The sequence below is a fragment of the Anolis sagrei genome, chromosome 5 (assembly GCF_037176765.1).
Source record: "Anolis sagrei isolate rAnoSag1 chromosome 5, rAnoSag1.mat, whole genome shotgun sequence".
Lineage (NCBI taxonomy): Eukaryota > Metazoa > Chordata > Lepidosauria > Squamata > Dactyloidae > Anolis > Anolis sagrei.
The window spans coordinates 118,483,411-118,506,009 of NC_090025.1; the positions used below are offsets into that span (position 1 = coordinate 118,483,411).

A 22,599-nucleotide genomic window follows, 5' to 3' on the forward strand; every position below is an offset into this window, starting at 1 on the left:
TGCATGAATACTGATTCAAACCTAGAACACATCCTAGATTTTTCCGCAATGTGAAATCTCTTCAAGGGCAAACAAGACTTCTGCTACTGTCAGCTTGATAAGAACAGTTTTCCTGAGGCACTTGAAAAGGCAATGACCTACCACAAGCAAAGGCATGACAAATGGAAGGGAATCTCTGCAAACTACAAATATTCATGAATGGAGGCCCTTTATGGTAGATACAATGCATCTATTCTCAAATTGCTCAAACTGAGGCATGGTATTAACTCATCATTCTTGCTCAGGTTACAGTTTCCTTATACCTTCCAGCACTCGTACACAACTCTCTCCTTGATTCTCTGAATTAGTCACCTTGCTTTTCTTCCTAGGGTATTAGTACTAGTAAATCAAGACATTTGCTAAGATACCATTTATAGCAGTCTGGATAGTACAGTTGATAAGACTACTGATGAGAACTGAACCATTTCTCAGCCAACTTAGATATCATTAAACGTATAAATGCCTATATGTAATGAATGTTCGACAAATATGGGATAGTCATTGGGATTTTAAAAATGAGGAGGCAAACTTTACTTTTACTGTTTAAAAAATATAAATATTGTACACATTTTTCTTGACCAGGTTGTGAAACAAGTAAGACATCAAGTTATCCTAGTTATTTCCTGCCAAAATGGTTCCAGATGTCTGACTGAAACAGTGACTGAAATCATAAGCATAGCACTGTGCATTGTGCTGCTCCCACTCCCATTCCCAGAAAGCAGCATTCAAGACCCAGAAGTGCTGTCACTACCAGTCAATGGTCAAGACCAGTGGTTCCAAACCTTTTTTGATCAGGGACCACTTGACCAAGGACCACTTTGACCAAGGACCACTCTCCAACATTAGTACCAAAAGGGTTACGGATCAGTTTTTGGTCAACTTTAGATTTGGTTTGGTTATTTGTGGTGCTGATTCAGAAAATTGCATTGGCTAGACCACATCAGCTCTGGTTTCCGATACAGAAGATATACTATCCAGTAGTCACCATCTGCTTGCCCACAGAAAATGATATTTAATATTCTAGAGCTGATGTGGTTTATCCAATGCAGTTTTCTGCATCAACACCCCAAATAACCCCAGGAACAGGCCTAAAAATGAAGGCACCAAGGCTTCCCCACTTCCAGGTGCCACATGGAATAGCTCCGCTCAGAGAGAGGGAGGAGGAGAAGCAGCAGCAGTCAGGAGACTTATTGTCATGCCTTTCATAGGTAGTCAGCCTCTCTCCTCCCAGCATTCCCATTGCCTCGGCACTATAAGAGTGTTTCACGAGACCAGTCACTCTCGTTGCAACGGTGTTGTAATGGTGAGGCCACAAACCATATTCTAGTTCTTACGGACCACCGGTGCTCCACAGACCACAGGTTGGAAACCTCTGGTCATTAGGAAGGAAAGAGAAGAACAGCCAGAAGAAGAGATTGTCTTTCTAGATCTCTAGCCGTTTGTTAGTTATGCATAATCAATGGCTGCATGTCCAATACTTTCTAAGCTACAATGTTGCTGCTAGAGCATGAGGAGTAGGGATGGACTGATTTGTTTTGCATTTTAATATGAACCATTCCCAAGTCCGAATCTTAAGGCTAATCAGCAACCTACAAAGTATTTTTTTCTGGATTTTCCAGTGCAGATTTCAAAATATGTATACAAATGCATCAGTTCTGGAAAATTTCCAAATCTAATTGGTGATGTGCAAAAAATTATATAATTTTTCATGTGGATTTTAAAAAAATGAAAATTCATATAGAAACAGGATGGAACAAGTGTGTGCTTGAAAAACATGTGAACGTTATGGAATCTGAAACTGACTTTCATTCATGGAAATCTCAAGACACTGCTTCCTGAAAATGGGAGAGAAATCTGAAAGGGTATGATGTTATCTCTCAAGGAACCCTTCAGGCTCAATTGTGAGATGCTAACATTTCTACATCCAAATCTAAATGATTGACAATCTGCAGAGAATAGAAGGATATATTCTAACCGAGTTCCATAATTACCATTTCAGGTGCTATTGCTCATCGAGGCAATAAATCATGATCCTCCAACTCCCACTGATTTATTGGTAAGTAGGCTTTCATTTTCTCCCTAGTATATCCCATACTAGGTGTAGTAGTTTGAGCATTGGACTAGGATTCTGAAAATTAGGGTTCACATTCCTGCTTGGCCATGGAAACCTACTAGGTGATCTTCGGCAAGGCACACTATCTTAGCCTCAGAGGGAAGTAAAGGGAAACACCGTCTGAACAAATCTTGCCAAGAAAGCTCCATGATAGGGTTACCTTAGGGTCACTGTAAATCAGAAACAACCTAGACACATAACAATAACAATAGTAGCAGTAGCAACAAGGTCTTTAAGTTACAGTTTTCATGGATTGCACATCGTTTACAATTTTAGCTTGAACACAGTTTTCTCTTATGAGGAGATATTTTACAATAGTTATGGGGAATCTCTTCCTCCATCGCAATCTAACTATCTACTATTTCCATAATGCCTCAAACTAGAAAAGGAATAGACAGGAAACTTAAAAAATCAAACATTGCACCCCTCCCTCAACAGCCAGAGATTAATGCAGAAATAAAGGAATATACATGAAATTTCCCCCAGAATATCAACTTGGAAGAAATCAGAAGCCATTTCTAAATTATCTAAAAAAAAAAAGATGAAAGTTGACTCCAAACACAATATTTACAGTGGCCAATTATGTGTGAAGAAATGCACTCTCTCCCCTCCCCATGACATATATTTGCATACAAGTTGTATATGTTTCCCCTTAACATTAGGTTTAGTTCCGTCTGACTCCGGTGATGATGCCCCTCTCCATTTCTAAGCCGAAGAGCCAGTGTTGTCCATAGACACCTCCAAGGTCATGTGACCAGCATGAATAAATGGAGCACTGTTACCTTCCCAAAGCGGTACCTATTGATCTACTCACATTTGCATGTTTTCAAACTGCTACGTTGGCATAACCTGGTGCTAACAGTGGGAGCTCACCCCACTACCTGGATTCGAACTGCTAACCTTTTGGACCGCAAGTTCAGCAGCTCAGCAATTTAACCTGCTGCACCACCAGGGGCTCTAAAAGTTGTATATAATAATAATATAATAAACTTTATTTATACCCCGCCACCATCTCCCCAACCGGGACTAGGGGTAGCTTACATGAGGCCAAGAAAAATAATTACAGCAAAATAAAACCAAAACATAAGCAACAAGCAACAGTATCAAAATTATATTTAAAAAAACATATGAATATAGTAAGAAAATAACATTACAATAAACACAATCACAGTGACAGTGGGCGGGCCACATGTGCTAGATAAAATGTTTGAAAACTTGAATGAGATAAGAAGAGGAGCAGGTTATTTGCAGGGAGCTCATAAAGAAACACAGGGTTGTGAAACTGGATTTAAATATACAAATGCAGATTTAATAAATAATTATTGTTGAAATTTCATGGGGTGGGTATACTCGAGCCGTGCTCTCTGTTCACAGGTTTCTTTGGACAACCATCTAAAATGAGGAATGTTTTATATAGATCATATAGTTACGATTTCACAGAGCAGAGGAAATAATGATTAAGTCTGTAGCGTAAATACACTATGTGCACAGTTAGTCAAGTACTGTGCCAGAAACTGATCCCACTAGCCATAAACACTAGACCACTTCTTGCATGTAAATGAAGTTTACATGCAGTTAGTAAGGCTCCATGCTACAAATTGTGATCTCACTAGCCGTAAAGACTAACCTACTTCTATGAAAAGGAAGTACAAATACAATAAAAGGATGTTTGTGAGTAATGTCTGTTGTATCTGGGAACTTTAGTGAGTCAAAGGGTTGAAACAGTCGGTCAGAGGTCTTGCAAAGACATCCAGGCCACCCTCTGCCTAGTCGCATCTCCGATGAAAGGATGATAATACAATTTGTTAGCTTGGTGATGGAAAGAAATGTAGGTCAGTGCTGCAGTTTTGTGAAATGATTAACTTCTGGGCAAACATACAGTTACTCTGAAGTCCAGGTATTTCAGTTTAGGAAAAAGGCTTATGAAAAGTCCTGCCCTTTTTTCCAAGACTCTTTTGTCTTGACCATCTGACTGGATTAAATACTTTCAAAAGGTTCTCAGGAAGATTTGACAAGCTTTTCAAGTTTGGAAGCCTGAAACACTACATTTCATTTCTGACCAAAGCCACTAAGTGGCGAAGAATTGTACAAACCGAGTCCTCAGCTATCTCCGTTTTTTTCCGCCTCCATTTCTTAAATGAAGCTGTTTTAACAAATGAACCTGTCTCATCATCGGTGTTGGTAATGTTCCTACTCTGATATCTGCTCAAAATGTGGCTTGTATTGGAGACAAAGAGACAACACCTTCAGCACATAAAGTAGGCAGCAACTGTTTAATAAGAGTGGGTGAATGTTTACAATGTGAGCTGCCGTAGTGTAATTACCACACACTGTAATTACAGGCGTCTGAATGTGGTTCTCCCTGCTTCTGCCTCACTTTTCAGAAAAGGTTTATGTTTAATTTCAGCTCCTGATTTCAGGCTGAGTACAAAATTATGTCGGCTAATATTTAACCAAGGAAATAACTCAGTTTGTAGTTTTAACCCTCTTGGCAATAGGGAAACACCCTTGCTTTTCACCCGCAATATTAACTTTGAAATATTTTGTTCTCCCAGTTGCCCATTTCACTTTCTACATGTTTTCAGAATGCATAGCTCTAGATTCTTTCCAAGCTGTATAGTACTGTCTTTTTAAATGAAAGACACAAGTGTTTGGGGAAACTGAGAGAAACGCGCTATTTTCAGTTTGACGCATTTTATACAATGCATGAAATAACCTGATGCCTCATATGTGTTTCTATGTATCTTTTCAGATATCAAACAAGAAGAATCCAGATGGGGTGCAGGTGCTGTAAAATGATACAAAGGTGAGAGCAGACCCAGTATCACTTGAGGACCGGCTAATATTTTTTTAATTGGTTTTTCTAAGAGTAGTAAACTTCAGTCAGCATTGATACTGTTGCAAATTATTCATCCTTGGTATATGCTGAGTTGGAACACTCCTGTGAATACAACCAACAACAATGACATTTAAACTATGAGTATCAATTTTGCAGATGGTGGGCCACAGGAGACCCAGTATGTACCCCATTTGCAACTCCCAGTGTATCAGTTATGACCATTCACCCCCATTCCTGCCCCAATAAGCCCTTTGGGTATCACTGTTTGCTAATACATTTCAGAAGCCACATACACACTCCCTCCCAGTTTGTTTCCCAAAAGAATAGCCTTGTACAAGAGCTGGCAGACTACTTTACTTGCTTGAGGAAGGAGTCACAACTACACATCACCTCCTCCAAGTAAAGAAAGCACAGCTGCTGATTTCTTTAAAATGCTGTGCCTGATTCCAGAGGTTCTGAGAGAAAGTATTTTAAAGAGGAAGCAACCTTATTTCCAATACTCTAATGCAGTAGTTCCCCCTTTTTTTGACCAAGGATCACTTGACCAGGGACCACTCTCCAACATTAGTACACAAAGGGTTACAAATCAGTTTTTGGTCAACTTTAGATTTGGTTTGGTTAATTGGGGTGCTAATTCAGAACATTTGCATTGGATAGACCATATCAGCTCTAGTTTCTGATATAGAACATATGCCATCCAGTAGTCACCATCTGCTTGTCCACAGAAAACCATATTTAATACGCCTCGGCACTATAAGATGGTTTTGTAAGATTAGTTGCTCTCATTGCAATGGTGTAGTAACAGTGAGGCTGCGAACCATATTTTAGCTCTTGCAGACCACTGGTGGTCCACAAACCACAGGTTGGGAACCACTGCTGTAAGGCAATGATTCCCAAACTGTGCTTCACAGAGACCTTAGGGCAATGGTTCTCAACCCCAGATGTTTTTGGCCTTCAACTCCCAGAAACCCTAACAGCTGGTAAACTGGCTGGGATTTCTGGGAGTTGTAGGCCAAAAACATCTGGGGACCCCAGGTTGAGAATCACTGCCTTAGGGCTTCATGAAGCACAGCCAGGGGCTCCATGCTTCCTTCCTCCTCTCCCCTCTTTCTCCATATCCTCCAAGTACATGGCAGTGGGGAAGAAGGCACTGGTCAGCTGGTTGCTCCTTCCTTCCCTTCCCCTTCCTTTCCCTCCTTCTCTTCCTTGCAATGCAGGCCTTTTCCTCCATTCCACAACCCTCTTCTTGCATGGTAGAAGAGGGTTGGACTGGATGATTCCTGGGGTCTTCCACTGAAATACTGTTAAGTTTATGTTGGTTAAAACTGTACTTCATTTTATATATTGTATTCTTCATTTTTCTTTCTTTTTGCCCTGCAAATGAGATATGTGCAGTGTGCATAGGAATTTGTTCATTTGTTTTTCAATTAGTTCACACAAACATTCTCCATCCATCTGGCACTGGCCCAGCTTATCTGTCAAACTTTAAAACACAATGCAGCCCCTGTGTTCAAAAGTTTGTCCATGCCTGATATATGTGTGTATGTGTGTGTGTGTATAGACACACACACACACATTATATATATATATATATATATATATATATATATATACACACATACACACACACACACACACACACACACACACACACACACATACACACACATTTTTAGTGCTCCATGAGAAACTTTTCCTTCAAAAAGGGTTCTGTGGCTGAAAAAGTTTGAGAACTCTTGCTCTAAAGAAATGTGGTTGCTGCCTTGTGCATATTTATGCTACATACCAGGAGTCTTCAGAGCAAAGGAAATTTCCTGGAAATAAAAGTCCCCGTCCCAGAATACCTGAAAGCAAGTGATGCATTTTAGAGAGCCAAGAACCATGCATTCCCACCTCCGCCTCATTGCCAGCATTGCTATTTTTTCCTATTGTGACATAGAGGAACTGGGAAATGGGTGGAAAAACAGAGGAGTCAAAAATTCTCAGAAGTAAATGTTTCTCCCTTCCTCGTCCTGCTCCTCCTAGAGGCTTTATTAGCTTCCTACAATGACTGGAAAGAGCCCAAAAGTTTAACACTGTAGATAGTTCCACTGTCCATATAATGAAAACTTGCCCCAATCTTTCTGGAGACAAAAATAGACAGTGGTACCTGGTCCTATTTGCTAAAGAAAAGACATAGGAAAAGAGGTCTTCTACCCTATATTCTCAATAATACCTTCAAAGAGCAACTATACCAGCAGCAGCATCGTCTAAGGCCTGGATATCACCATTATTCTATGTCACCAATCTCAATCCCTCATAGGTTTCCATTCCAGGAATCTATAATCTCTAACCATTAGCTATTAAGGTTAGGGCTAGTGGAATTTAGAGTCCAAACATATGGAGGGCATCAGGGTACTTCTCCTGCCTTGGATTGTAAATACTCATGATTCTTTGGACTGAAATTATAGGTTTGAAGAACACAGCTAGACAAAAGTATTTTGTTCTGTTTCCATTAGAGAAAAAAAATACTAATTGTTGCTAACTCCTGCTTTCTCTCCAGCTACATCTTTGATCCCCAAGAAGTCCAAACATCTGAATACATCAGTGAAATAAACAACTACAAGTTTGGCGAGCAAGACAGAAGCAAATTTAAAATCAGGCACAACAATAACATTCAAGTACAAAAGAATGAATTGCAGAATTCTGAAGTACAATCAGCAGCAAACAGGAACAAAATAAACAAGACCGAGGATGTTATTCAAAACCACAGAGGGCTTGCTCTTCTTGACGAAGGACTTGGGAACTCTACTGCAAAGTGCAATGGAATCCATCCCTCTCCCATTGCCAACAAAAATCAAAGTGAAGAAGTCAACAGCACACAGATGTGCTCCAGTGAATTATCGGATTGTTTGGCTAAAAGAGGTTCCCAGCCACAGACTTATGATAACCATGATACTCAAAAGACTGAAGGATCTCCAGAGTTATCATTAGGTACAACACATTCTGGCCACCATGGGGAATCTCGGTGTAGAGGTGAAAGCATGGCTTCTATTCAAGGTGTCATACAGGATTACCGAGGCAATGGCACCCACCAATCTGGACCCAAAGATCCTAGTGATGTCAGAAGCAAGAGTCCATTGAGCCATCACACTCATGCAGAGCAAAGTACTGAATGCACGTCCGTGAGCCGGCATAGTAAAGACCTGCCATTACAGGAGTCCAATAGCTGTAATTTAGGAGAAGAGGCTTGTAAGACAGGCCTGTTAAACCCTTGTTTTGAGGACCAACTATCCAGTGATACCCCCTCTCCATGTACCAAGGCAGATGCAGCATCAGAAGACAAATGTGACGGCCATGAAGAGGTTAAAGGAGAGCCAGAAGAGGAGGATGCAGATGTCGCTGAGGCACTTGCAGCACTTGAGGCTGCCACAGCAGGAGAAGATTCAGAGGAGGAGGAGGAGGGCTATTAGATGACTATCAAGATACTCCGTAGGATCGCTCCAGGATTTGTGAGAAATGCTACAATGCAGGCTCAGTATTTGAGGACAACAGTTGTGGGTCTTTGCCCAGGACATCTACAACTGGAAAGAGTGTGTAATCAGGGTGAGTGAGGTACTTAGCAAGAGCAGCTACTGCAGTACCAATTACTGCACCTTCTCCAAGATATTGCTGAGGTACTTGCATCATCCAGACGAACGCTTTTGTGCCAGCGATCTATACCACTGTGAACAGACAATAGATCAATATTTATTGGCAGGTCTCAGGGTGATTTGCAATAGATTGGCAAGGGCTTCCAGCTCCCACCCTTTATTTTGTTTACAGAAACAGCGAACAGATTCTTTCGTGGCTGCCGAAATGAAGAAAACTTGGGGCAACCAGGAGTAGACCTTTGTGTGAATGAGATTGTTGGCTGGCACAGCCCAACTCTGATACAGAACAGGCATTCCTTGATTCTGCGTGCACTCAGGCAATTCCTAATTTGCAGAAAACCATTTCACCTAGCTTGAGTCTGCCGTTCTCTCTCCCACTCCTCCATCTCACCCACCTCAACTCCATATTGTCTGCTAGTCAAGGCAATTTTTCCTTCCTTCTGCTGAGAGGGTGGTGGTGCCAGCGGTAACAAATACCAGAAAGAAAAAGAAAAGGTTGCTATAGATCTTTCACACAGAAAGAACTCTATTCAGAACACTTATACGTTGGTCAAATTCTCTTTGACAAAAAAAGCAGGATATTCTTGGTTAGTGAAAGCATTACACGTCCCTTTGGGGCAGAAACAAAAAAGGTATGTTGAATCTTTATCCTGCCACACATCCAGATTATACAGGAATTTTCTTGATCCTCCAGGGCTCACATGCACTAGGACATTCCACTTGTCTCAAAGCGAACCTGCAAAATGGTCAGTTTTAACTAGCTGTTGGCCAAACCTACCAACAGAGCTTTCTCCTCCAAATTTTCAGCCACACCAAAAAGAAATCATCTTCTTTTCAACTTTTTTTGAAGTTTGGGGAAGGGTAATGTATTGCAGGCAATACTTTACTTTACTTAGTAGCCCAAGGAGGATGGTCCTCCAAGTGTAGTGTCTTGGCGGTGGGTCCATAGGTGGCTGTGGAGCCCCATTCTTGATCTGTATGTTCTCCCGCAGTGAGAGCATCAGTTTCCAGGTGGAACGTGGTCCCGGTCAGGGTTGGCTTGACACGCCTTCCTCTTGGCACGCTTCTCCCTTTTGCCCTCCATTCATGCCTCTTCAAATTCCACAGCATGGCTGATCACAGCGGACCTCCTATCAGAGTCTTCAAGAGCCAGGATTTCCCAGTTCTCCATGTCTATGCCACAGTTTTTAAGGTTGGCTTTAAGACCATCTTTAAATCTCTTTTCAACACTGTTTGCTTGTTCATTTACACTACACTTAGTGACAGTATTCCTAAGTTAAATCTAATTGAATGCATAAAGTGGGCCCTTGGTATGCAGTTTGGTTCCAGGATTCCTGGTGGACACCAAAAACCTTGGATGCTCAAGTCTCATTATATACAAGGGCATCATAACATGGTGTCCCTTATATACATGGCAAAACCAAGGATTGCTTTTAGGAATGAAAGATCAGAGAAAGATTTTCAAGCTGTGGATGGTGGATCCATGGATGCAAAATCCAAGGATATAGAGCAGTGGTTCTTAACCTGTGGATCCCCAGATGTTTTGGCCTTCAACTCCCTGAAATTCCAACAGCTGGTAAACTGGCTGGGATTTCTGGGAGTTATAGGCCAAAACACCTGGGGACCCACAAATTGAGGACCACTGATATAGAGGGGTAACCATATACTGTTTTGATGTTGCAGCCACAGTTCTGTCACTTCTGATCATATGTAAGAATGAGAAACTGGTCACAGCCCAGAAGATCAGGGAGAGAAGATGGTGCCTTATAATATTAGAAAAAGAAATTTAAAAAATCAGTATGTGTGTGCCTTGAGAAAAAAATCTACACTATAATTGTTGATTTCTACCCAAAAATTAAATCAGAAGAATATTTCACTTAGCTTTAGTTTTATGTATTTATATAAACCCTTTTTTTACAATCACACCAAAAGCTAAATAGTCCCAATTAAATCAAATTTAATTATCACGATGTAACAAAATTGTTTCTGTTCCTGGCTTGAAAGTGTTATTTCCTGTTTAATTGGAAGTGCAGTGGGTTAAACCTCTGAGCCGCTGAACTTGCTGATCAAAAGGTTGGCGGTTCGAATCTGGGGAGCCGGGTGAGCTCCCGCTATTAACCCCAGCTTCTGCCAATCTAGCAGTTCAAAAACATGCAAGTGTGAGTAGATCAATTGGTACCACATCAGCAGGAAGGTAACAGTGCTCCATGCAGTCATGCCGGCCACATGACCTTGGAGGTGTCTACGGACAATGCCAGCTCTTTGACTTAGAAATGGAGATGAGCACCACCCTCCAGAGTCAGACACAATTAGACTTAATGTCAGGGGAAACCTTCCCTTTACCTTTACTTACTTTGAGTGAGCTCCCACTGTCAGCCCCAGCTTCTGCCAACCTAACAGTTTGAAAACATGCAAGTGTGAGTAGAGCAATTGGTACCACATCAGCGGGAAGGTAACAGTGCTCCATGCAATCATGCCAGCCACATGACCTAGGAGGCGTCTATGGACAACGGTGGTTCTTCGGCTTAGAAATGGAGATGAACACCACCCCCCAGAGTCGGACTCGACTCGACTTAATGTCAAGGAGAAACCTTTAACTTTGCCTTACTTATTTTGAAAGCAGTTGTTATATTCCAGAAACTTGGTTTTTGTGGCTGCCACAAACTATGTTGAATTGGTTGAGACCTTATGAGATCTTCATTGAAAACTATAGCAAAATGTGCTGCAGGATGTTGCACAAAAACAAAGTTTGTGCATTTTAATGAACTTTTCTATGTTTTTATGATAGAACCAATTAAGAAATGATATTTATAACCCATGAACAAAAATCATGTTACATAGAGTTATTCCTTCTCCCACCGGAACCTAATGGTGCTACTTCTCCTTCCATCTGTGTGTTGTACATATACACAGCAGGAATGTGTCAATTTCGTCATGCCGCTGAAGTGCATCAGCTTCCTTACCACAAATTCAGACACGTGTTAATTTTCAACACTTGCCAGAAAAAAAAGCATGCCATGCTTCCAAGCACAAGAGATTCTTGCTGTAAAATTAAACCACACAAGAGCAAGGGATTTGTATGCTGCAGTCTTGAGTGTGACTAAGTGCAAATTAACATGGAACTCAAATTACACACGCTTGCGAGCAAATGACAAGTCTTGACACGCATTGGTATGACTACATTTCTCATTATTCGCAAGAAGAATGTATGGAAGGAGTCCATTAAAAGCATTGTTGGGCATGACCTAAAAGCTCCCTGTCTAATATACGCCACAGTCGCATGCCCAGTATCGGTGCACGTAAACTGTAAAATAAGGTGCCTGTTCCTTGCCAAAATTCCTCTTTCAAGAGCTTTGTTGTTTGAATTGTGTGCCTACAGCAAATCAAAATCATTTCCAAATATAATAAATTTGTCCTTTTCAACATGCTTGCAAATCTTTTTTCCTTTGTCTCCCCTCCTTTTCCCCAGATATGCCATCCTCCTCCTTCTCCTTCATGTGCGCCATTGCAGTGCCAGAAATAGTTTGGTTCTTAGGCAGATCTTGCAAATGTTAATTTCATTGATTGGGGATTCAAAAAGGAAACTTTTAAGCAGCAATGCTTTGAGGACTTGTTCAAACACATTATTTAAAAACAGACATATAATATAGCATAGAAAAAAACTCTTCAAACAACTTTTTTGAAAAAAAATATGCATAAGAAGGATGAAGGAAGTACTGCTTTCAAGTAAAGCAAGTAAAGACACAAAAGAAACTAAAAGTAAACAATGCTCTTTCTTAAAGTTAGTACTTTTGAGCTTAGACTTGGTGATTAGACAGATCGGTCTGAAGTTAAAGATGAATTGAATTAGTTTCTGCTTGAAATATTTGAAAACTTAGATGCAAGACACTCCACTTAGGCAGAAAAAAAATGAAATGCAATGATACAGAATGGGGGAAGCCTGGCTCGACAGCAGTATGTGCGAAAAAGATCTTGGAATCCTTGTGGACAACAAGTTAAACATGAGCCAACAATGTGATGCGGCCCCTGAAAAAGCCAATGGGAGTTGAGTGTCTAGATCAGTGTTTCTCAGCCTGGGGTCTGGACCCTGGGGGTTCTTGACTGGGGTATTGGAGGGGTCACCAATAACCATTCAGAAAACAGTATTTTTTGTTGCTCATGGGAGTTCTGTATGGGAAGTTTGGCCTAATTCTGTCGTTGGTGAGGTTCAGAATGCTCTTTGATTGTAGGTGAACTATAAATCCCAGCAACTACAACTCTCAGATGTCAAGGTTTGTTTTCCTCAAACATTTGGGCATATTGAGTATTCATGCCAAGTTTGGTCCAGATCCATTATTGTTTGAGTCCATAGTCCTCTGTGGATGTAGGTGAACTACAGCTCCAAAACTCAAGGTCAATGCCCACCAAACCCTTCCAGTATTTTCTGTTGGTCATGAGATTTCTGTGTGCCACGTTTGGTTTAATACCATGATTGGTGGAGTTCAGAACACTCTTTCATTGTAGGTGAACTATTAATCTCAGCAACTACAACTCCTGAAAGACAAAATCAACAACAGCCCCCCCCCCCAAAAAAAAACCTCACCAGTATTCAAATTTGAGCGTATCAAGTATTTGTGCCAAATTTGGTCCAATGAATGAAAATACATCCTGAATATCAGATATTTACATTACGATTCATAACAGTAGCAAAATTATAATTATGAAGTAGCAAGAAAAATAATGTTATGGTTGGGGGTCTGAGGAACTGTTTTAAGGGGTCACAGCATTAGGAAAATTGAGAGCCACTTGTATAGATCCAGGTAAGCTTTGGATAGACCACACCTGGAATACTGTGTCCAATTCTGGGCACCCCAATTGAAGGGAGATGTTGACAAGCTAGAATGTGTCCAGAGGAGGGCGACTAAAATGATCAAAGATCTGGAGAACAAGCTTTATGAGGAAGAGAAGGCTAAGAGGAGACATGATGAGGGCCATGCATATATATGTTAAGGGAAGTCATAGGGAGGAGGGAGCAAACTTGTTTTCTGCTGTCCTAGAGACTAGAATGCGGAACAATGGCTTCAAACTACAAGAAAGGAGATTCTGCCTTAACACAAGGAAGAACTTCCTGACTGTGAGAACTGTTCAGCAGTGGAACTCTCTGCCATGGAGTGTGGTGGAGGCTACTTCTTTGGAGGCTTTGAAACAGAGGCTGGATGGCCATCTGTCGGGGGTGCTTTGAATGTGACTTTCTTGCTTCTTGGCAGGGGATTGGATTGGATGGCCCAGGAGGTCTCTTCCAACTCTTATGATTCTACATGGGGGAGGAGGCACAGGTTCCTGTGGAAAACAGCACAGAGAAGAATCATTCAGACTTTAATGGAGATGAATGATAGCTGAGTAAATGTATAGCAAACAAAACTTACCACCAGTTGCTTGGTGCACTATTAATGAAAATTATTGTTTTAATTTTCCATAATAAAGCTGTGAATACTTTGATCTAAATTAAATACGTTGATGACATTTGGAGAATGCTTATTATGTAAATCTTATGAAAAAATATGTCTTAATTGCCAATTTGGCAAGATATTCCCTTGAATTTCAAACTGCCAAAATGAGCCTTGCTTTCTTAGCTCTGCGGTAGGGTGATTCTTGACACAGCATCCAAATTTCAGTTATCAACTGCCATTCTTTCCGAGTTTAGATCTGTCAAGAATGCAATGCAACTTGTCAAGGAAAACACTTGAAGTAGAACAAAACTCTATCGTTCGATTTTCACACATATTACTTTTTCACAAATAGCTTCACTGTTGGCAATAAGACTTTTGAAGTTGAACGATTTGCAACTCTGATTTTAAAATGTGCAAAAATGACCTCTATCTGTTGTTTTGACCAAGTCTTTGCATCTAACTACTCAAAGGGAGTGTGTGTATTTGTGTTAGCAGCCATGAAGTCGATTTCAACTTCTGATCCTGTGAACTCATAAGAAGAAACTGGCAAATTACTTCTCCGAGGGCCCTTCCACACAGCCATATAACCCAGAATATCAAGGCAGGAAATCCCACATTTATCTGAGTATGGACTCAGGGCCCTTCCACACAGCCCTATATCCCAAAACATCAAGGCAGAAAATCCCATATTATCTGAGTGTGGACTCAGATAACCCAGTTCAAAATAGATATTGTGGGATTGTATGCCTTGATATTCTGGGATATAGCACTATGTGGAAGGACTCATAGATCACCCAGTCCAAAGCAAATATTGTGGGATTTTCGGCCTTGGTATTCTCGGATATAGAACTGTCTGGAAGGGCCCTGGATTATCTGAGTCCACGCTGCCATATATTCCAGTTCAAAGCAGATAGTATCAGATTTTATTCAGCTGTGTGGAAGAACCTTAGTGTTCCTTGCTTAAGGAATCCTTATGAAATTGACAGGGTTGTCCATGAGTCTAGAAGCAACTTGAAGGCACATACACACATGAATTGAGAGACTTCTGAGGGCCCTTTCACACAGCCCTATATCCCAGAATATCAAGACAGAAAATCCCACACCTGAGTGTGGACTCAGATAACCCAGCTCAAAGCAGATATTAGGGAAGGGCCACAAATCACCTTATCATCAACAACCTTGCTCAGGCTTTGCAGATTCCGTACCTTGTGTTACATATCTAACCTGCTTTGGAACATAGTCTTCCTCATTTCCTTTCATGATATGCCCAAAATATACCAGTCCTCATTTAATCATCTTGCCATCCAAAGGAAATTCAGACTCTGGGGGCCTTCCACACAGCCCTATATATCCCAGAATATCAAGGCAGAAAATCCCACATTTTCTGAGTGTGGACTCAGATAACCCAATTTAAAGCAGATACTGTGGGATTTTCTGCCTTGATATTCTGAGGGCTGTGTGGAAGGGCCCTGAGTGTTCCTTACCTAAGGAAACCCTGTGAAATTCATAGCATCACTGTAAGTCAACAGGCAAGTTGGAAGTACACGCATAAGCATACACAGTTTATAAATGGAGATATATTGGGCACTATCTTAAAGCCTCATCAAAGGCAAGTTTGCTTGGAAATTATGAGCTATTTGTTTCAGTAGAACATATTCCCAAGTGAATGTGATTAGTAACACAAACTAAGACCAAAGTTCCGCAGCCGAAGGGCAAGATTTAATCAAACATTGTTCTTGCCCAGGTTCATTTTGCAAATCCAGAGAACAATTTTCCAATTTTGCTTTCTTCCCAATGTATAAAGACTGCCACCTCCAGGTCTAAAGGATTATTGCATCATGATCATGTTCCCAATTTAGCTGAAGCAATGGAATCCGAACAATTTCCAGCATTTGCCTCCATACCAAGGTATTTGTTAATGATCTACCACTGCCCTTGGCTAGCATTTGTCATCCTAAACCAGGGGTCTTCCAACTTTTTAAACAGAGGGCCAGTCACAGTCCCTCAAACTTTTGAAGGGGTGGATTGTAATTTGAAAAAAACATGAATAAATTCCTATGCACACTGCACATATCTAATTTGTAGTGCAAAAAAACCACTTTAAAACAATACAATAATTAGAACAATTTTAACAAATATAAACTTATTAGTATTTCAGTAGGAAGTGAGGGCCTGATGAGATAGGATTGTTGTTGTTGTGTGCATTCAAGTCGTTTCAGTCTTAGGTTGTTCCTGAGCGAGGGCTGGGTAAATGACCTTGGAGGGCCGTATCTGGCCCTCGGGCCTTAGTTTGAGGACCCCTGTTCTAAACCTTCACAGTAAAGTACTTTCTTACTTACTCATTGTCTGAGTAAGACCGTCCTCCAAGTGCGGTGTCCTGGTGGTGGGTACATAGGTGACTGTGGAGCCCTATTCTTGACTTGCATGTTCTCCCGCAGGGAGGGCATCGGTTTCCAGGTGGAAGACAGTCCCGGTCGGGTTTGGCTTAATGTGCCTTCCTCTTGGCATGTTTCTCTCTTTCGTACTCCATTCATGTTTCTTCAAATTCTATAGCACTGATGGTCACAGCTGAACTCAAGCTAGAGCGCTCAAGGGCCAGGGCCTCCCAGTTCTTGGTGCCACAGTTTTTAAGGTTGGCTTTGAGCCCATCTTTAAATCTCTTTTCCTGTCCTCCAACATTCAGTTTCCCATTCTTGAGTTCAGAGTAGAGCAACTGCTTTGGGAGACAGTGATTGGGCATCCGGACAACATGGCCGATCCAGCGGAGTTGATGGTGGAGGAGCATCGCTTCAATGCTGGTGGTCTTTGCTTCTTCCAGCACACTGACATTTGTCTGCCTGTCTTCCCAATAGATTTCCAGGATCCAGTTTTCAGCCAACCGATTTCTCTTAAGTGATGTTGTATTCCAGTGATTTACATAGATGGATGAAACTTCAGCTCCGAGAATTCCCAACTGTTGACCAAATCAGCTAGGGCTTCTTGGAGTTGGAGGCCAAAACACTTGGCAAACCAAAGTTTGGGAATTTGCTTTGTCCTCATTTGGTGGTTCTAGGAGTTCCCAGAGTTTAGAAGTCATCCATTAAAAGCAGAACTGTTACGTTTTTGAAACCACGATCTACAATGTTACTTTGAAGCACTTCAGTAACAAGGTAACAATTAGGTTTTTTTGGAGGATGAGTTGCGTTTACTAATTATGTAGCATTTAGCAATTACATTTATTTGTTGCCTAGCTCAATATTTGTTATCCCAAATCATTTGTAATGGGGATCGTTAGGGAAATTCTGAATATTTAAATAAAATATTCAGAACTATTGGTCAGTTTTGTTTCAGAGGAGGCATTTTTGGCAGTTTAAGTCTTTCCTGCTCCATCCCAAAAGATTGGTCCCCAGACTGGTTGCCAAAGTCAGCTTGACAGACTATAGATGTCACATAATCTTTTTGAAAGAGGAAAGGTGACATAGGGCAAACTATAAACTCCCATTGGAATAGATGCAGAACAGGTTTAAAAATGGGTCACGGTGAAAGCAGTAGAGGAACATTTTACTCTGGTGAGACTCTTTGATCTTTCAGGTCACTCTATTTTGATTATGATAATGGCCTTAAATTCAGGGAGGGAGAAAACTTACACTAATTTTCTTGACTGTGCTGTTCCTTTTAATCTCCATATTATGCCAAATCTACAAGCTGCACTCGACAAAAAAGTTTAGAAACACTGTGAACGAAAAAACTGAGGGCCCTTCCACACAACCATATAACCCAGAATATCAAGGCAGAATAACTGACAATATCTGCTTTGAACTAGAATATATGAGTTCACACTGCCATATATCCCAGTTCATAGCAGATAATGTGGAATTTTATTCAGCTGTGTGGAAAGGGCCTAAGTTAGTAGAGTAGGGTTGTGAGGCTACATAAGTGGTATTTATTGGAAGTTTCAAATCCATCCCGCTATAAGGTTTCCCCTTCATGTATCTCATTTCAAATAGAACTTTATTTTCTTTGGATTTCTAGCATACTATGATGGTAATCTGAACAACCTCTGAGTTGCTGAGCTTGCTTACCACAAGGTTGTAGGTTCGAATCCGAGGAGTGGTGTGAGCACCTGCTGTTAGCCCCAGCTTCTGACAACTTAGCAGTTCAAAAACCTGCAAATGTAAGTAGATTAATAGGTACTGCTCCGGCAGGAAGGTAATGTTACCCCATGCAGCCATGCTGGCCACATGACCTTGGAGACATCTACGGACAATGCCGGCTCTTCAGCTTAGAAATGGAGATGAGCACCAACCCCCAGAGTCAGACACGACTGGACTTAATGTCAGGGGAAAACCTTTACCTTTACTTATGGTGGTAATGATCACCACAGATGGAGAATGTGTTATCTTCTAGCCATTCTTGAACTACAGCTCCCATGTTTTATAATTGGCTATGTTTGCAAGGCCTGAAAGGAGTTGTACATCTGGAAGAGCAGACACCATACCATCCCTGTTATTGATATGGACCCAAAATAAACTGATCCGTTCCCTGAAGCTCCAGAGTTTACCCACATTTTGTGGCAATATGAACAGTTTGGCTATTTTCTATTTGGAAGCTTCCATGTGTATTCACACAGCCATCCTACTTTCCCTGGGCTTGGGCAGCCTGGAGACACAAGGCTTTTCCCTGTCATCCTTGGCTTTGTGTTGACCATTGAGCATGCAGCAGAGCAATCCTAGAAGGCAGGGTGGAAAGGAAGTAGTGTTTCCTCCCTCCCTTCTCCCCTCTCTTGCATCCCTCCAGCCAGTGTCGGTGAATGTAATGAGCGACGACTATTAGCCCAGTGGTCACCTGTAAACAGAGGACAACAAGGAGAAGCTAAGGATAGTGGTCAAGTGGCACTATTTTGGGTCCATCTGGATGCATTGTGTGGACACACAACAGCCACTGAACTCGCTCAGCATTTGGCTGTGCAGACTCCAGTGGCACTGATCCAGAATACCCAGTTTGTGGCAATGGTGCCTTTTTTGATGTGGATAAGTCAACCCCTTGGCGGTGCAGTAGGTTAAACCACTGAGCTGCTGAACTTGCTGACCAAAAGGTTGGAGGTTCGAATCCAGGGAGCGGGGTGAGCTCCCGTTGTTAGCCCCAGCTTCTGCCAACCTAGCAGTTCAAAAAAATGCAAATGTGAGCAGATGAATAGGTACTGCTTTTGTGGGAAGGTAACGGCACTCCATGCAGTCATGCTGGCCATGTGATCTTGGATGTGTCTCTACGAACAATGCCAGCTCTTCGGCTTAGAAATGGAGATGAGCACCACCCCCCAGAGTCGGACATGACTAGACCTTTACTTAAGTCAACCCAGTTTTTTGGAGTCGTTTTTTGAGTAAAAATTCTAGAGTTCTGCACAAGTATACACAGCATTTTTCGCCTAAGAAAATCCTGTGAACTGCATGGGCTTTTCATATGTCAACACTGTGAAGTCATACACAACTAATAGACATCATAACAATATTTTAGGGAAGAAAATTGCAGGTGCATTCATCCCTCCTGAACCTACAACAAATCAATATTCTTTGTCGAAATGATAGTACAAGATTCCAGTGAAACTGTTTTTATTCATTCCATTCCATTTCATTTAGAAAGTGATGCCCACGCATATGGAATGTGTAATACAAAAAAAGCACTTCTCTGACAATTTACCCTTTACATGGTTCCAATTTCCTCTTTTCCTAAAAGCCAAATTGAAATGAGAATGACGATTGCTTGTGACTGGCAAAGATACAACACATTATCCCATTCCTGTATTGTCTTAAACCTCTGATCCGACATGGCTCTTAAAGACATTAATAATTAAGACATGAATAAGTCTAAGGACATTCACTTTGCAATTGTATGGACAGAGCTTTCCAAACTGTATGTCGGAACACACTTGTGTGTTGCCTGCAGTCCCTAGGTTTGTTGCCTGACAAATGCTTCCCTCCACTCCTGCCCCCACAAAAGCCATGCTGAAGAGAACAAGGAGGAAGAAGGGACCCCCAAAGGGCATCTAGTCCAACCCCCTTCAGCTAGGCAAGAAATCACAGTTAAAGCACCCCTAGATGGCCATCAAGTCTCTGTTTAAAAACCTCCAGAGAGGCTTTGTCACTACAGAAGTAGAGTGCTGGTGTTGTTCAAGTTAGAAACGTTCATTATTTGCACAATTTGTTGATTGACTTGCAATAATTACCACTAAAATTGATAAGTTTGTAATTAAAAAAAGAAAATCTGTTGACAATGATGTTTGTGATAAATCAGATGGAGCGGCTACAGAGGAAACTACGCAAGAACTTTAGTATGTAAGAAGTGTAAAGGAAAAAAAATCCATACCATGTTGCAAAAGGATGCATGTCTAACAAGTGTGTCACTAACATGACAAGTTTGGGAAGCTCTGTTATAGACATTAATCAGTTTATTTGAAATGTGATGCTGGAAGAGAGTTCTACAGATACTATGAACTCCCAAAATGACAAATGAAGCCTGAACAAGAAGCTAAAGTGGCTAAACTGAGATGTCATATTGAAGATGGACCATGACTTAGAAAAAGTCAACAATGCTTGGCAAGGTAGAAAACAGTAGGAAAAGAAAGATACACCATTATAGATAGATAGACACAATGAAATGGAATTAATAAATGAATGAAACTATTTATAGCCCCTCGTATCTCCCTGAAGGGACTCAGGGCAGTTCACAGCAACATACACAATGGTAAACATTCAGTGCCAACAGGAAAATGTAAACAATAAATAAATCAACAACTCAAATCAAGAACTTACTTACTTACTTAGGTGATATCTCATTGTCTGAGCAAGATTGTCCTCCAAGTTCAGTGTCCTGGCAGTAGGTACATAAGTGCCTGTGGATCCCTATCCTTGATCTGCATGCTCTCCCACAGCGAGGACATCAGTTTCCAGGTGGAAGACGGTCCCACTCAGGGTTGGCTTGATGCGCCTTCCTCTTGACACATTTCTCTTTTTCGCCCACCATTCATGCCTCTTCAAATTCTACAGCACTGCTGGTCACAGCTGACTTCCAGCTACAGCGCTCAAGGTTGGTTTCTTTTTATTTTTCTTGGAAGAGACCGGTGTGTGAGTTTTTTTAATGTGTGGAGGTCGGTGCACAGCTGGTCAACACAGAGTGAGGTCCCATCTAGTGGCATGATTAACACGACAACTGTGGCTTCTCAATCTGTTGCAGCTTTCTTCCACCTTACAACCATTGTAACATATACCATGTTATCCTCTGCCTGCTCTGCCGTTGAGGTCTTTGGGTCTTCGGATTGTGCTTGGTCTGGAATCTCCCCTGTGGCCACTCTTTGGAGTGCATGACCAGTGGTTGCATCTGCAAGTTCATTGGAACATGCAAGACCCCTCACCACGACAAGGTGACAATCCATCGAGGGGGACAACTCAACCATGAACAACTCAACCATGAATGAAGAACAACTCAACTATGTGTTTGGAAGATCTGAACAGAGCTGATAATAACAAAATGACTTGGAAGTCTCTCATTTGCAATTGGTGTTAGTTGACTGTATGCTAACAAGAATGAATGAGATAGGATATTCTAAACCTAATGAAAAAGGTATACACATTAGTAAAGGATCTTTATATCTGCTTTGCAAAATGGGAAGTAGCCTTTTGCATGTTGTTTAATTGCAACACCTAGCATTCCTCATTATCAACCACACTTGCTGAGAGTTGCATCCAACATCTGGAGGACTGCAATTCCCAATCCATTTATAAGAAGGATTTTATCTTATTTATATACTTTTCTCCCAGAAATAGCACTCAAAGAAACAGATGTGTCCTCTCACTCCGATCCCATCCCCTTCTCTCTGCCCAGCCAAGTAAATGCTGGGCAGGTAAGGGAACATGCAAATGGCCATACTCAGTTTGATTTCCTCCCAAACCAAAGGTTTGACCGCTGATTAAGTTCTCTTACACACAGCTGAAGACAATCCCACATTATCTGCTTTGGCCTGGGATATATGGCAGTGTGGACTCTGATATTCCAGTTCAAAGCAGATAATTGTGGTTATTCCGCCTTGATATTCTGGGTTATATGACTGTGTGGAAGGTCCCTAAGCCTGTCTTAACTGAATACAGCTCAAGATGGATCCTAGTGCAATTGAAGTCCCTGTTTAGAAAAAAACTGCATATGGCAGCCGTGGAGATGGCAGTAAATAATCTGAGAATAATCAAATCTGTGAAGGCTAAACACATAAATGTGTAATCTTGTACTGGATAGAATTCATTCAGGCCTGCATTACACTGGCACAAGTTGCCAAGGACTTTATCAGTTCACTTTTGACTTCAATCACAACGTCTATGTAAATCTTCTCTATACGAAACAGGAGAGACAGAGAAGGAATCCATTTTTGTAAAATTGTAACACAAGCTTTTTATAATACTTCAATTCTTGTCATACCTCTACAACCACCAGTGTGTTGTTGCTGTGCTTTCTATAGCTCGCTCTCCCTTCCTAAGGCCAGCCCAGTTTTTTTGATAGCTCTTTTGTAAGGAAAAAAAGAAA

At 41.3% G+C, this 22,599-nt stretch overlaps 1 protein-coding gene across 7 annotated transcripts in view; it reads left to right on the forward strand.

Annotated features, from left to right (window-relative positions):
- Positions 1 to 12,048, forward strand: part of C5H4orf19 (chromosome 5 C4orf19 homolog) — a 75,857-nt gene extending 63,809 nt beyond the window's left edge. For 4 of the 7 annotated variants that reach the window (XM_067469013.1, XM_067469011.1, XM_067469015.1 and 1 more), the window contains 4 exons: positions 2,039 to 2,095; positions 2,815 to 2,946; positions 4,905 to 4,958; positions 7,534 to 12,048. In XM_067469013.1, coding sequence (XP_067325114.1) covers positions 2,912 to 2,946; positions 4,905 to 4,958; positions 7,534 to 8,443 — 999 coding nt within the window. In that variant the 5' untranslated portion in view covers positions 2,039 to 2,095; positions 2,815 to 2,911 and the 3' untranslated portion in view covers positions 8,444 to 12,048. The remainder of the gene's footprint in view (positions 1 to 2,038; positions 2,096 to 2,814; positions 2,947 to 4,904; positions 4,959 to 7,533) is intronic. The other 3 variants (XM_067469017.1, XM_060777836.2, XM_067469016.1) reach the window with 1 other exon arrangement.
- The last annotated feature ends 10,551 nt before the right edge of the window (positions 12,049 to 22,599 follow it).